Source organism: Lissotriton vulgaris, chromosome 5 (genome assembly GCF_964263255.1).
Source record: "Lissotriton vulgaris chromosome 5, aLisVul1.2, whole genome shotgun sequence".
NCBI lineage: Eukaryota > Metazoa > Chordata > Amphibia > Caudata > Salamandridae > Lissotriton > Lissotriton vulgaris.
The window spans coordinates 922,962,789-922,978,466 of NC_141693.1; the positions used below are offsets into that span (position 1 = coordinate 922,962,789).

General features: G+C 44.1%; 1 protein-coding gene across 1 annotated transcript in view; it reads left to right on the plus strand.

Moving 5' to 3' along the window:
- The window catches only part of CFAP46 (cilia and flagella associated protein 46), a 1,558,477-nt gene that overhangs the window by 295,193 nt on the left and 1,247,606 nt on the right, over window positions 1-15,678 (plus strand). Inside the window, exon 10 of the mRNA XM_086922533.1 lies at window positions 4,741-4,840. Coding sequence (XP_086778659.1) covers window positions 4,741-4,840 — 100 coding nt within the window. The remainder of the gene's footprint in view (window positions 1-4,740; window positions 4,841-15,678) is intronic.

The following is a 15,678-nucleotide window of genomic DNA, read 5'->3' on the forward strand; positions in this document are numbered from 1 at the left end:
TATTGGGAATGGGTGGGAGGCAAGATGCTAAATAACACCAGGACAGATTCTATGTCTGGTCGTTTTCTGGAGACCAAAATCTTTCCCGTCCTAGAAAACTACTGGTCCAACATTACGGTACCGATGGACAGGAAACTTGTCTTCCAGTTAAGGTCAGGATCTATCCCCCTTAAGAAATTAACATCTGGCTGGCACAGACCCACTAACAATCTATGTCCTGCTTGCGAAAATGCCGAGGAGAGCCTAGGCCATTTTCTCTTCGCATGTCCAGCCTATGCAAACCCGAGGAGAAAATGGCTCTCGCCGGTATGTAAAAATTTGGGGACACGCGATAGTGCAGTGGCCTTAAGAATCCTACGCACAACAAACCAGGATTCGCTAGTGACGGGGGTAGCCAAATTCATGGGTTGGGCTTGGGCGATAAGACGACAGTCTTTGGGGGGTAGTAGGTAATCAGGGATTCCCTTTAATAATTTTTGTGTAATTGGTATAAATTGTTTTATCTGTGATGTTGTATGTGCTGCACTGTGTTTAATGAAGCTTTTATCCTGTGATTATGTATTTTGAGTAAATTGTCTTGATTTTATGTGCTTTTATGAGAATTGTCTCGAATAAAGCTTATACAACAACAACAACACTCAGAGCACATATTGGTTGTGAGAGTTCCACTTACTTTGGAGATCACCTCTTTTGAGCCAAGTATGGCTTGGCTGCCAAGACTGATTACCTTGGAGGCCACACAAGCCTCCTTGAAAGCAATGACCCGATAGATATGAAAACTCAAGTATGTGAATGTGGAACTGGGCATATGTGATCTCGCTTGGAGGTGCTTACCGCCAGACTGGTAGCTGCAATACAGCACAGCATTTAGAAGGCATGTTTTGGTACCTCTTGGTGTGTCTACCAGGCAGAGGGGTTGGCCTGCAGGTCAGAGGAGAGACCATACTTGACTCCTTCCTTGCACCTACCAGTCCCTCTGACCAAGGCATGGAGAACCCTTATCCCTCATCCTCAGTACTGCACACCTCTTAGTCTACTATCCAGAGTCAAACTTTTCCTGAAGCTGTCTAGGATCTGACAGCAAAGCTCTTCCCCCCACATGCATCAAAGTATTTTGGAATCGCAAACGGTGCGATTCCTTAAAATCGGCCGTTTGTGATTCCAAAATAGCTTTTTGGAATGCATCATTCAATTTTAGAATGTGCATCATTTTTGCGATTTCTAAAATTGCATTTGCTTTTAAGAAATCGCAAATATGCGATTTCTTAAAAGCAATGCATGAATATTTTTCAAATTGCGAATTCGCAATTAGGGGGTTAAATTTACCGAGTGGTTGAACCACTCGGTAAATTTGGAAAAAGGTGTAAAAATGCTTAAAAATGCTTTTTTTAAACAGTCATGTTACGGACTCACATGTCCTTAGGACATGTGTGTGTGTAACATGATGCGAAAAATACATTTCAGGGGTGCAGGGGGTGTCCTTTGGACCCCCCCCCCCCCCTGCACCCATGAAATGCATTAACAAATTGCGATTTTCAAAATGAAAATCGCAATTTGTTAAAGCTTTCCCATTGATCCCTATGGGCCTTTTGGCCCATAGGAAACAATGGGAAGTGCGAATTCGCACTTTGGAATTCGCATAATATTTGAGAATCGGTAAAAATTGCGATTTTTACTGATTCTCAAATATTTAGCAAAAATGTACATGCATCCCATTTTGCATTTCCTAATTTGCGATTCCCTAAAAATCGCAAATTAGGAAGTGCAAAATGAAACAATGATGCATGTGGGGGAGTATCTTTAGTGGGAACAGACTGTCAACCAGACCTTTATGTTGTGTGCTGCTTGCCCATCATCCAACCCTTTTAGTTGTATGGCTGGTAAGAGGAAAAGGTTGGAAACATCCCTCCCCACTAGCAAAGTAATTGAAAAAACAGGCCTTTAAATGTCCTATGTGTGCAGTGCTCCCTTGCAAAATATACCATAGCATCAAATGTAGTTGGCCTTTCCTTCTTAGCATGCTGGCTACATCCCTGCATTGACCTCACATTTTCTGTACTTCTGGTGCGCTACCAACTTTTTTACCTTCTGATCTGCACACTACTAGTACTTCCAACCTCTGAAGATCACACCGTTTCCAATGTTAACACATTGCTAGTTAATGTAAGCTCCTTTAATGGAGAGGTGCACCAAATATAAAAATGACAAATATTTTTTTATTCAGCAAAGATTGCTCACATCTTCATCGCAAAGCTGCTTTCATCCATTTTCTATTCATGGCTGGTGATTTTGAGTGAGAGACGTGAAGTGCTGTGTGCTGTACAGTCCTATTTTCTCTCCAGTCAGTAATTTTCAACAGTGTTAGGTCGCTTGCAATTTCTTACCCTACCAGAGTCTGATTTTAATATCGGCCCAATCGTCTGGGACACAAAACAGAGGCTTTTGGACAGCTGTAAAGTATATGGGACCTGTCGATCTAGTCGAGTGCAAGTGTGGAAATGTCATAGATAAGTTTAAGCAAACATGTAAGTTGCTCTCCTATGCTAAATTCTGTGCCAGCATTCCCGCCTCCTCAGCACCTTTCTTATAATATAGCTGTTAACAATGATGTTTAGCTTATTTCCATGTTCTCCTAGTTTAGCAGAACCGAGCAGCACTAATGCATTGGTTAGATCACTTAGTTTAGGTGAAATGGGAATGCTGCGATTAGAACCCAGATTTTTGGTTCCACGGTCGGTAACTGACCAACTAGGCTACCTTTCTTCACTCTCCTCTCTCTTCTTTCTCCTTCTTTTATCTACTGCGTGCTTCCTTTATGCAAATAATTAATCCCCTTAATTAATCTCTTCCTTTTGAAACTTTGCCTCTAACCCCTCATCTTCTACTTCCCCCTTTCTGTCTTCCTCATTTCTCTTCTTTCTATGTGCCCTTCTTCCCTCTACCCTCATTCACTCGCCCATTCCTCTGCCTCTTCTTGCTTTATTCCTTTACTCACTAATTTCCCCACTAATGTCCTCTTTCCTTTTCCAGCTACATCCTTCCTTTTTGTTCCTTCAGTTACCTATTCCCTTCCTCTTTGGTCATTTGGCTCTCTAGGTAGTGGTCGACAATATCAGATCTAAGGTTGACCGAGGCCAGACCGTTTTGCTGGTCCTACTCGACTTGACTGCAGCTTTTGACACCCTATCTCCTTTGACTTTAACAGCTCGGCTAAAGGAGATAGGGGTGGAGGGCCCAGCTCTGAGCCTCCTGTCCTCTTTCCTTAGCCAAAGAGAGCAGAGGGTCAAGCTAGGAGAGTTCCTCTCCCCTGCCAAGTTTGTGCAATGTGGAGTCCCACAGGGGTCGGCCTTGAGTCCGACCCTTTTTAACATCTATGTGGCCCCACTTGCCAGGTTAGTAAGATCGCATGGGATGGAGGTGGTGTCATACGCTGATGACACGCAGATCATGGTGTCCCTCTCCCACTCGGTGAGTACCTCCGCGCTCAGCTTCAGGAACTGCATGCAGGCAGTCTCTGAATGGATGATTCTAAATTCATTCACTCAAGCTGAACGGAGAGAGAAAACCGAGGTCTTGATCTTCGGCAAAGATCAAGACATATGGTCCAGTGAATGGTGGCCCCCCTCCCTGGGAATATGTCCTGTGCCTGTAAAATCAGCCCATAATCTGGGCGTGATTATTGATACGTCATTGGACATGACGCAGCAGGTCAACCGTACTGTTTTCACCTTTTGGGGAGTCATTAAGACTCCTAGGAAAATGGCCCATTATCTCTCCCCCCAAGCTCATAAACAGACCGTGGTGGCCCTTGTGACATCACGGCTAGATTACTGTAACACACTGTACGCGGAAATAAATAAGAGCCTTATTCTACGCCTTCAGACCGTCCAGAACGCGGCTGCTAAATTTGTCCTGGGCGTTCCTAACACCTCCTCTGCTACTCTCGCCAGGAAGAGTCTGCATTGGCTCCCAATCCATCTCAGATCACCATCAAAATTCTATGCCTGGTCTTCAGTGCTTTAGCAGGTGGAGGTTCAGAAGCCATTGGCTCTCTTCTTGTCCCCTACACCCCTTGCAGAAGCCTTCGTTCTGCCTCTAAGAACCTCCTATCTGTCCCTCGAACAAATAGAGTCAGATGGGGTGGAAGGGCCTTCTCTTTTATGGCCCCCAAACTGTGGAATGACCTCCCTTCCGAGTTGATAGCACAACCCTCTTTGGCCCTTTTCAAGAAAGCATTAAACCGCTGCTCTTCATTGAGGCCTATTATTAGCATGCTCTTTGATTCTGGACAAATGTTTGGTTAGGCGCCTTGACGCCCGTTGGGCAAAGTTACGCGTTATAAATTGTGTTTCATTCATTCATTCATTCATTCATTCATTCATTCATTCATTTATTTAGTATTTTCCTCTCCACTTTCTTTATCAAGTTAGATTGGCCATAAGGTTTCAGATGTCAGAGCTTGAAAAGAAGTGTAGTGCCTTCTTAGATCTTTTGATGACAAATCTTTTCTAATGATTGCATAGTCCTTTGCTTGCGGAGGCTCATGTTAATGCTTGCTTATTCAGCTGAAAAATGCATTCATATAAATTAATTCAGGAGAATATTGTTGTATTATTATTATTATTACTATGATTTTTATTCATGTTATTATTATGATCATTACTATTATTGTTGTTTTTATTGTTATTGTCATGATTATTAGCAATCTCCCTTTGATCCAATAATCTTATTATATTGCAGGCTTACTTTGCTCTTAGAGCTCGCTCGTCTCTGCCTAGATGTAAACTCTGTACAGCTTGCAGCTGCCTGCATCTCGGATTTGAAGAATTCAAGCATAACGGTGAGTGATATAAGATAATTCTCTAACTCTGTACTCACACATTTTCATTAATATTAGATATTAGTGTTACCGCTGATTAAATAAAAAAAAAATATTACGGAACCTGTAAAATATTGCCACCAGGTTTGCAGCATTTAATCTGCAAGTTAAGATTCCGTTTTAGGTCTCGCCTGAGCCAGCGCATTTGTTGTCCTGCGAGACATTTAGGAAGTGGGTTTTCAAAGTGCTACCACTTTTTGTTTGGCATAGAGCGTGCGGTTCCGCGCACAATGATGAGCAAAGGCACTATCTGGCTTTCCTATCTCATCATGGTGCGCGCACACCACTCGCCAGACTTGACGCTGCAGCTGCTTATATGAAAAAACAACAGTTGATGGACAGAATGCAGAACAATGTCATACATTCACCCCAGTACAGAGATCTGGGCCTAAATCCATCGTTTCTTTGCACTCCCCACCACCCCAGTTCAGACATGGCCATATGCAAATGAGCCTTGACCCTGTGCCTCATGGGAACAGTCCAGCCCGAACTGCCAAGCCATGTCTTCCCTGGCCCGGAATCAAGCATCCTAGTACCGGTTTCTGGCTATCAGCCGTCATCAGCCAGGATAGCTTGACTTCCCTGGCTGAAGACGGCTGATAGCCAGAAACCGGTGCTAGGATGCTTGATTCCGGTCCAGGAAAGACATTTAATTTAGATAAAACTTGTTTTATCGTTTGTCATAAGCAATAGTTTTTAGAAACCAATATCAAAACATCCTAAATATTGAAGCATTTTGCACTACCGTCTGATATAGGTTGTATATGCCTGGTTGGTAGTAAGTGGGGTCTGAAGGATTTGGGCGTTACGCAGTAGAAACGAAAACAAAATAAATGTATATTCTTGGAGAGCAGAGCTTCTCAGATCTTGGACATAGGAGAGTGATTTGCATATTCACGTTTTTATTGTTTGAAGCTTATAAAGTGCTTTTAAATCTCAGCAGGCACGTACATAACGTCATTTGGCCTTGTTTGTTTAACGTAGCTTTGGCAGGCTCTGTGTGGACAGGCTTGTCTTCTGGCATGGTTAGAATTTATTCAGCTGTGCATACTTGGATGACAAACGTGTATCCACCGCTTTGCAGTTTAAGCTTCTCTTTGAAGAGTTTAATTTTGTTAAAACTCGTCATGCCACGACTGCCCAGCTAGAATTAACTGCACACCCTTAACCCCTTGGCTGCTGGGGAGATCTCCCTGCTGTGCTAGGGGCGGGGGCGCGCACAGCGCCCCCATGCTCATGATGAGCTCAGCTCGTCATGAGCCATGGTGCTCCGGTGCTCATAATGAGCTGAGCTCGTCACGACCACGCCCGTTTAATGGAAGGCACAGCAGGGGAATTAGCCCAGCGGGCGAGCGCTCCACGGGTCATGACGAGCTCAGGTCGTCATGAGCATCGGAGCACCGTGGCTCATGACGAGTGAGCTCGTCATGGGCATGGGAGGGGTTAAAGGGTACTCATTGTGACACAAGCTAGTGTGTTAAGCCGAACTAGAACTTGTGCCACTGTAATGGTGACTGCAGAATTCATGCATCTGGGGAAGATTATCAAAGGGTGGCTTATGTGAAAGTGTGTATGTATGTATGTATGTGTGTGTGTGTGTGTGTGTGTGTGTGTGTGTGTATATATATATATATATATAGGTACGGTATTACCCACTTTCACATAGGTCACCCTTTGATAATCTTCTCGGGATGCATTAATTCTCAAGTCTTCATTACAATGGTATAGGTTCTAGTTTGGCTTCACACACTGGCTTATGTCACAATAAGTACACTTTAAGAGTATGCAGTTAATTATATGTTTAAAAAAATAATAATAATTGAGAAGCATATTTTGGCATCTTCATTTTTGGTTCCACACCCTGAACGATTTAGTAACTTAGGCAAGTGAAACAACTGAAGTGAAAATATTATATTCAGTACATTTAGTAGTTTTTTAAACTATACAAATATAGCATCCAATTTGGACCCAAGATCAGTTTCTCAATGTATTAATTATTTTCACTATTTCCTCTCATATAATGTCAAGTCTGCATATTTCAGCCTGGAAGGCAATTGTGTGTTGTGGTCCACAGGTCCCTCTAAGTGCCTCTAAACTTAGTAGAACAACAACAGATTACCAATGGTGGCCTCTGCGATTCCAGTGATTAGTCTGTTAAAGATGACTTCCATGGTGTTGACTTGCATGTGGGAACCGATTATATGTTCCTACTTGCCTTTATATACTTTTTACTGTTGGTGTTCAATGACAATTAGGCAGAGTTATTCGTTAAGCAGTTTTCAAAATTGATGTAAAGATAACCAACTTTGTGATATGACAAAAGGCTTTAAGCTCAGTTCAAGCAATGAACCTCCATCTTCACTCTAAATCCCTGGTTTCAAAGGAAAGACTTCCACTGATACAATTCAGACTAAAATGACTTCATAATATTCTGTTGAAGGTGGTCCTGATCCTCAGGGACCCTCCTAGTTTGATTTACCAACCCCGTGATAGCCAAGGTATCTTTCCAAACCTATACAACCTGGTATCTGCACCGTGGCTGGGAAGGAATCTTGATGTGAAAATGTTCTGGCTGATGATTTTTTTATTTAGCCATGGCATGCTATCATTGGTACAACAGCATCAACTGTTGCATGGCTAAACACTTATAAGGTCCCAAAGGCGAGACCTATTGGCTATGCCAATGCTTGTTTGAATAACCGTACAGAAGGACAAGAGGGCTAGAAAACTGTTATACAATTAATGCCACTACAGTGACAAAACTGTGATATCCAGTCCTCTGTGATTGTATATTTGCCAAGGAGCCCCTTCAACACCTGCATGTCTTTGTCTCAGAACCTGATAAGGGATCTCACTGCACCAGGCAGCATTTGGATAGGAAGAACCGCACTATGACGGCTATTAAGACGGTGTGATGTGAAGGACACTGGACCTATGGCCATGCACAAGCTGTAGAACATTGAAGGATATCTTGTATAATGGAGTTTCTATGGTGTTTGAAAGGGTGCCCTTTGGAGTCTGTCCAGAGAAAACACACTGGAAAGTAATCATTTGCGCTGTATAAAGGGTTGGAATGAGTGATCCATTGGAGTCCAGTGAGAAAGTAGATCCTACATGGACAGACATGGGGAGCGAGAGTCAACATTAGGGAGGTGGACTGGTAGAGGGCTGTGCATTCAGTAAGGAGAACTCCCTGTATGGATAGAAGTACTAAGGATCCTAAATCCTGGAGGCATGGCACACCCTCAATGAGTAAGATGCAAGTCACCTTAGTTTTTCTACCAGTCAGATATTGTTTCAGCCCAGTCTCTCCAGCTTTACATGCAAGTAATGTGTGGCATTTGCAAATAGTTGGTACAATATTGCAATTTTTGTTTAAAAATCTCCTTATTTAGTTTTGTGTATGAAGAACAAACATCAAAACCTCCAACCACACACAGCTTTCGAGGACATGCAGATAATTCATACGTTCAGTATCACTTATAACCACCGAGAACTGGGTCTGGGCCATACAGCAGCATGGCCAATAATGCTTCTTTCTGGTTACTGTACATAGTAGGCTTGGAGATCCCCCGTCCATCCGATAATTTTTGTCTAGTACACTTGTCTTTAAGACAAATACCCTTCAACTTTCGCCAACCATCCTGTGCTCTCCCCTCTCTGCAATATAGCAACTATTGGCACCGCCACACCATGGAAGAATTACGTAGGAGTTGGTAGCATCATTCCATGAATACCTGTGGCCAAATTGTAGGCAGCATGATGCCTAGGATACCCCAGTATGTCAAGTATTACCACTGTTACGCTGGGTCTGCAACGAAGTGCTTATAAAAGTTAAAGGCCAATATTTAAAATACTGTCTCAAATATATGCACCACTCAAGATGTTTTCATACCCAAGGCATTTAATGAGGTAAGGGAAAAACTACCCCCTGTTGTATATTACAAGGATACTGCAAGTCACTGAGGATTTCCAGTACCATATAGAGAAATGAGGCTGAATGCTGAGTTCCTTTATAAGGTTATAGAATTCAGACAAGACTTCCAATTTCCTTATGTACAGCAGGGGTCCTTTATCCCTTATAACACATGATCACACCACTACCTTTCTCACAAATTACTTAAAACCTTGATGCGTACCTCTTTCATATGAAAGGGAGAGCATTTGCAAACATGAAAAATACAAATAGAACCCCTAGTGCAAAAGTAAACACATCAAAAACTGTTTTTGCAAAAAGATATAAGAAACAGTTCAATACAAGTCTTTCTTTTTTTTTAAAGTTGCAGTACCTCTGAATGTTGACAACATGCAGTAAGATTCTAACTTTTCTGTAATTATCTAAGGACTGCAAAAATAAACATGTTCTTTCTGCTTGTCACTGCAAGCTGGAAAAATAGAGCAGAATTAAGAAAAGCAACACAGGTGCACCGTGACCTGAATTGCCATTCACCTCAAACGTAAAATGAACTGTTAGACATACTCAGCTAAGACTGTGTGTGCTAAACATTACTTTTTGATGCCTCCTTCTAGGACTACTTCTAGATCTACAAAGGTGTATGAAAAAATTGACTCTTTTCAACTTCTACTCCTCATCTAAGGGATCAGCACGAACTGTAGTAGCTATGGGGCAGATGTATCAAAAAACCATTTTGCGAGTCCGTAATAGCGATTTGTTGCGAATCGCAATTTCGGAATCGCAAAATGGTATGTAACAAATATAATGCGATAAAATAGCGATTCCTTAAAAGTCGCAGAAAATAATGCGAGAAATGTGCGAATCGCATATTTGCGATTTTTCGCATTTTAGGAATTCGCAAAAACGGGAATCATGCAATGCTGGAACAAGTTGATGACATCACAAGCAGGAAGTACCAGTGATTGCTTGCACCTGCTACCCAGAGCCACACCCAGTGGCAGTTGGAAGAGTGTGCTGAGGCAGAGCAGACCTGTTTGTTCAGCTATGGAGGCACAGAAGGCACAGGAGGAGCAGCCAATTGAGAAGAAAAAAAGAAAGCAGAAGTTCTCAGAGAAGGAGCAAGAAGTGCTAATAGAAGAAATGGTGTGTAACCATGAGGACCTCTTTGGGAAAAAATCTTTTAAGGTACCTGACTCCAGGAAAAGAAAAATATGGCTGGAGATCCAGGAGAAAGTCAACTCTGTAGGAGTCACCACTCGCTCCATTGATGAAATCAAAAAAAGGTGGTATGACATGAGACTCAGATCCAAGGAAAGACTTGCGGAGAGGATCAAAGATGCCAACCTGACAGGTGGTGAAACTTCCATGGTGGACAAACCCACACCCCATGAGGAACTGATAGAATCCACACTGACAACTGAAAGTGTGAGTGGAGTGACCAACATAGACAGCTCAGAACCCACAGCAACAGCACAAGGTAAGAGGATTTGAAAGTGCACCCATGTGTGTGTACAAAGAATGTGTGTGTGTGTGTGTGCACTGCATGTAAGATTACCATTAGTCCATTAACACTATGAAACAAGACCACAGCAATGCATTATGGGAGTGGTAGTCCCATCGACATAGTAACACTCACAATCATAGTCACTTATATAACTTTTTAATGTGGGACTTCGTAATGCTGAAACTGTGCAGTACAAGTAATACTCTGCCATGAGAAGTTTTTATTTTGTCATGAACACAAATTCATATTTTGCACTCTACATTCACAGGACATACCAGTGAGGACAGGACTGACAATGATGTTGAATTGTCACCTCCCCATGTGATGTTAGATATAGACAATGATGTCACTAATGCCCCTGTGACCATACAAAGGAAGCGCCGACGAGTTCTACCTCTACAACCAATGGGAGAGGATGAAAACTCAGATGTTGAAGCAGTGTCCAATGAGACAGTCACTGTGTCCACCCAAGATGCACAACAGCCTTCACAAAGTCCACGGAGGGCACGTGCATTCCGTATTGAGCCATCTGTAAATAACACAGGACAGAGTGAAGTTGTGACAGTGTTTGCAGGCCTTGAGCACAACATGCTTGAGGTACAACGCCTTCAACATAAGGCACTGAGATCTATCAATAGGCAGCTAGTCAAATCCAACAAGAACCAGGAACGCATGGCTGATGCCATAGATAAACTTTGCCTGCCACTTGTCAACACAGAGGAGGCACGGAACAGGGCTGCACAGGCTGCGCAGGACACAATGCACACCTCCACCAAAGCCATCAACAGGCTATGTGCAGTCACCAGTAACTTCACACGTCGCAGTGTGAACATGCAGCGTGAATTGAGTGATTGCACACTTTCAGTTGGACAGAGTGTGAACAATATGACATTGGTACTGGAAAGTATGCAAACAAACCAATCAGGTGCAAGGGCCCTCCTGTGCTCGGGAGAAAGCGAGGACAACTCCAGTAGGAGTAGCAACAACCCCACACCAACAAACATCATGGTGCAACGTAGGAGTGGAAGGCGTTCCACTACTGGAGCAGAGCAAGAGGCCATGCCTCCACTTGAGCAACATGCTGGCAGTCGCCAGCGCAAAAAATGACTTACCTTGTTGAAGTACCCATGCAGCAGTCATGCATAGATACTATTTTTTGTTTGGTTTCAGTAGTATGGAAATGTGAAATCACAATGATTACAAATAATTTAACATACATATAGCACTGTTTTCATGTTCTGAATAAAAGAACAATAGCAAAGTGAAAATGGTTTTTAGTTTTTTTTCTCACCTAAAAATAGTTACGTGTAATCTCTGCCCTCCTTTGACGACCAGCCATGGCTCCTACTCCTGCCACTGCCATTCTTGGGGGAGGGTTGTCATCATCATCATCAGATGTGTCTGAGTCACTCACTTCAATTTCTGTGCCTTTGCGGATTGCAATGTTATGCAGCATTGCACATGCTGTCACTATTTTGCAACATGTCTCTGGATTGTATTGCAATGCACCTCCACTTTTGTGTATGCGTCTGTAACGGCTTTTCAGAATTCCAAATGTACGTTCTATTACCCCATGTGTGGACCGGTGTGCCCTGTTGTAGCGTCTTTCACTTGCATTTGCAGGATTCAAGTATGGGGTGAGTATGAAATCACGCACTGCGTAGGCACTATCACCTGCAAGTTAGAGAGGAAAAAGTGACTCAGAGTTCCATTACATTGGTTGGGTAGAAGGGAGGATGGATGAGTATTACTTACCCAGCAGGTATCCATCTCCAAACTGACCAGCACTGAGACGTCTATGTATTGCACTATGTCTGAAGATGTAAGAGTCATGTGTACTCCCTGGAAACTTTGCCACAATGTCCTGGATTATGTATTTTGCGTTGCATATGACCTGGATGTTCAATGAGTGGTAGTTTATTCAATGGCTGCTGGTGGGGTGATGGCAATATGGGTTCCATCTATGCATCCAATCACATGTGGAAATCTTGCAATTTGATAGAAATCCAACTTGGCTTCCTGTATGGCTTGCTGTGTATTAGAAAAATATATATGATGTTGAACTGGATTCGAGGTAGCCTAGCTGATGACGGCTGAAAAGCCAGAATCCGGTCCCTGGATGCTTGTTTCTGTTCCAGGGAAGACATGGCTTTGGCAGTTCGGGCTGGACTGTTCCCATGAGGCACAGGGTCAGACTGATTTGCATATAGCCATGTCTGAACTGGGGTGGCGGAGTGAGCTAAAGAATGGTGATGGATTAAACTCAGATCAGTTGACTGAGGATGAGTGTTTGATTTGCTCAAACACTCCGTCCATCATCCCCTTTTGTATCACTTTTAGAAAGTGGGAATTTTATTACTTTACCATTGTGTGCCTCTGGCCGTTTGTGTATTCAGTGTCTGGTGTTTGAGTGACAGGAGGGATGTGCCTGGCCTCTAGACAGTCACTGGGGTTGTTGAGGTGTGCCCTGTCTTGCCTGGGTAACTCATTGCTGGCCTGAATAGATCTGGTCTGCATGTGGAGTGGTGGGAGGAGTTTCCCTTGAACCTGAATAGACTGTGTCTTCTGTTTCACAATGGTGTCTCGGCCCCTGTGGCCATGCTGCAGCAGGGAGGACAGGACTGGTTTGGACTGGGTTCAGAGACCCTTGCCACAAACAGAACAATTATATTTATCGGTATAAGTAGTGCACCTATAACAACAGGACTTTAGATTACTTCAAGGAACGAGAGTGAATGGACTGTGTGAGGAGTGCTGCCTTTTCTGAGTGAGGGTGGGTTGGCCTGCAGATACTGCTTCTGTCTATGGTGGAGGAAAATGACTGCCTGTTTTTGCCCTGCTGTGGAATCCTGCTTGTGAAGGATTCTCTCCAAGGGCCTGTGTGTGCTGGCCTCCTGTTCTGGGAAACGCAGAGATATCAAAGTTTCTATGTGCTTTGCTCTATATAGCTTTACCTTCACTGAGGTTTGTGTGACTGGTTCTGCAAATAGGCAGTATGCTTTATTTCCCCGGCATAGTCAGCACAGGCTGTCAGGTGTCCTCTGCTGACTTTGGGGGACCTGGACATGGTCATACTCTCTCACTGTCTTCTTTTCCTTGATTGGTTCATCATACCGGCTGTTGTTTAAGCAGTAATCTGGAGGCAGAGAGACCTGCTCTATCACTCAGTTGAACTTCAGCTTCACTCCCTAACTTTCTAGGGCACAGCGCACCAGTGGGTTTTTAAATTCATATCAAGGAAATCCAACTCCAGCATGGTCCTGGGTCCATGCTAGTATGCCCTAGGTTGTCCATCCACCTTGAGCACAGGGACTGGGCTCCGGGCTCCTGTACGCAGTCTCTTTCTTTAGGTGTATGCTATATTCCAATCCTGTTTCTCAGCAGTCCAGGCAGGATCCATTACCAAGGGAGGCCCATAAATTCTTGTTAGAAATTGGGGTCTCTAGTTGGGAATGGTTTGCACCTTTCTTTAAGTAGGGACCCTTGCTACTAGTCAGGGTAAGGGAGTTATGCCATTAGACAACCCCTGCTCACCCTCTTGGTAGCTTGGCACGAGCAGTCCGACTTAATTCAGAGGCTGTGTGTCAAGCATTTGTGCACATATACACTAATACAGTGAAAACACAACAAATGGACACCACGCCTGTTTAGAAAAATAGGAAATCTTTATCTAAACCAAACACGACCAAAACGATACAAATCCACCAAACATATGTCAAGATATCATAAAAAATAGGTTATTTTACAAGCATAAAGCTTGTAGCAACAAACAGCTCTACCTGGGGCCATTACGACATTGAGACCAATAAAAATCCAAAAGTATGGCACCGACCATGCCATGCGTAGACCAGGCTCAAAGTCGCATAGACCCCCTAACAACAGTATCTTAGCAACGATGAAAACAAAGACGGTGCAGGGCGTTGGGAAGGTGATGTATCATTGGCGCTGGGCGGTGGCGGTTGATTACGACCACAGTAGAGGTGAGACATTGGTTCCTTACAACCACAGGGGAGGTGAGGCTTCAGTTCCTTACTGCGATGAAGCGGAGGTGAGGCGTCGGTTCCTGAATGCTGTCGGGGGAGGTCAGGCGTTGGTTCCTTACTGTTGCCAGGAAGATGACGACACAGTGGCAGCGAGGCATCAGTTACACACAATGGTACTGGGTCGATGGATTCGGGTGGTCAACCACATCAGGTATCGGCTCAGCGATGAGGCACAGACGTCGGGAAGGGCAGGGCTGCGGTGCGAGTCTGGGCGGCGTGTCATAAGCGTCAAGAGCGGTGCCCTCGGCACCAGTGCAGGCAGCGGCGTCGGGCATGGGGTCAGAGTCGATAGGGTGCGGCGGCGGCAGATGTTGGGGCTGCGGTGCAAGTCGGGGCAGTGCATCGTGCACTTCACGAGCGGTGCCCACGGGTTTGTTGCAGGTCATGGCCTCACTCGTCGACATTGCTTTTTCTCTCTTTGACTGCTGAAACAACAGTTCCAGGTGTTGGAGGACAGAGGAAGTAAAGTATTTGTGTCCCTGAGACTTCAGAACAGGAGGCAAGCTCTACACCAAGCCCTTGGAGATCTTCTTCAAGCACGATACACAGCACAGTTCAGTTTTTGTCTTCTCCTTTGTAGAAGCAGCCACTGCATGCCAACCCAGCAAAGCATCCACACAACAATGTGACAGTACTCCTCCTTACAGATTCTCCAGCTCTTCTCCTTGGTAGAGGTTCCATCCAGAAGTATTCAAAAGTTCTGGGGTCTGGGCCCGATATTTATACCAAATTTTCCTTTGTTCTCTTGTGGCAAAGAGTCTCTCAGCTTTGTCCAAACCGATTCTGTCCTCTCTGGTCCAGCTTCTTGGCAGGAAGTGGAGACAGCATTATGCACATGAGGCAGGGCCTATTCAGTTGCAAGCAAAACTTCTCCCACTACTCTAAATGCACCACAGGTCTATTCAACCCAGCTCCGAGTAACCCAGAAAAGGCAGGACACACCTCAACCCCCCCCCCAGTGGCTGTCTGCAGTGAATAGCTCCTGTCACTCCGGAACAGTTGATACACAACCCAGCAGAAACACATAGGATGTCTAAGCAAGCAAATGCCAACTTTCTAAAAATTGCCTTTTCAACCCCATAATTTTAAAACCATTGTTACTAAAAGATGTGTTATGAAATTCTGAGTTCAGAGAACCTAAACTCAATCTTTCCATCTTGTCCCCATGGAAAGTTGGACTTGTAAGATGTTACAAAGTATCTCCCATGCAATCCTACAGGACATATGGCCTTTCAATAATGAAAAATTGAATACACAGTATTTCCATATCAGGACATGTCACACAACCAGTACGTGTCCTACCTTCACATACACTACCCCTGGCCCAGCGGGGGGG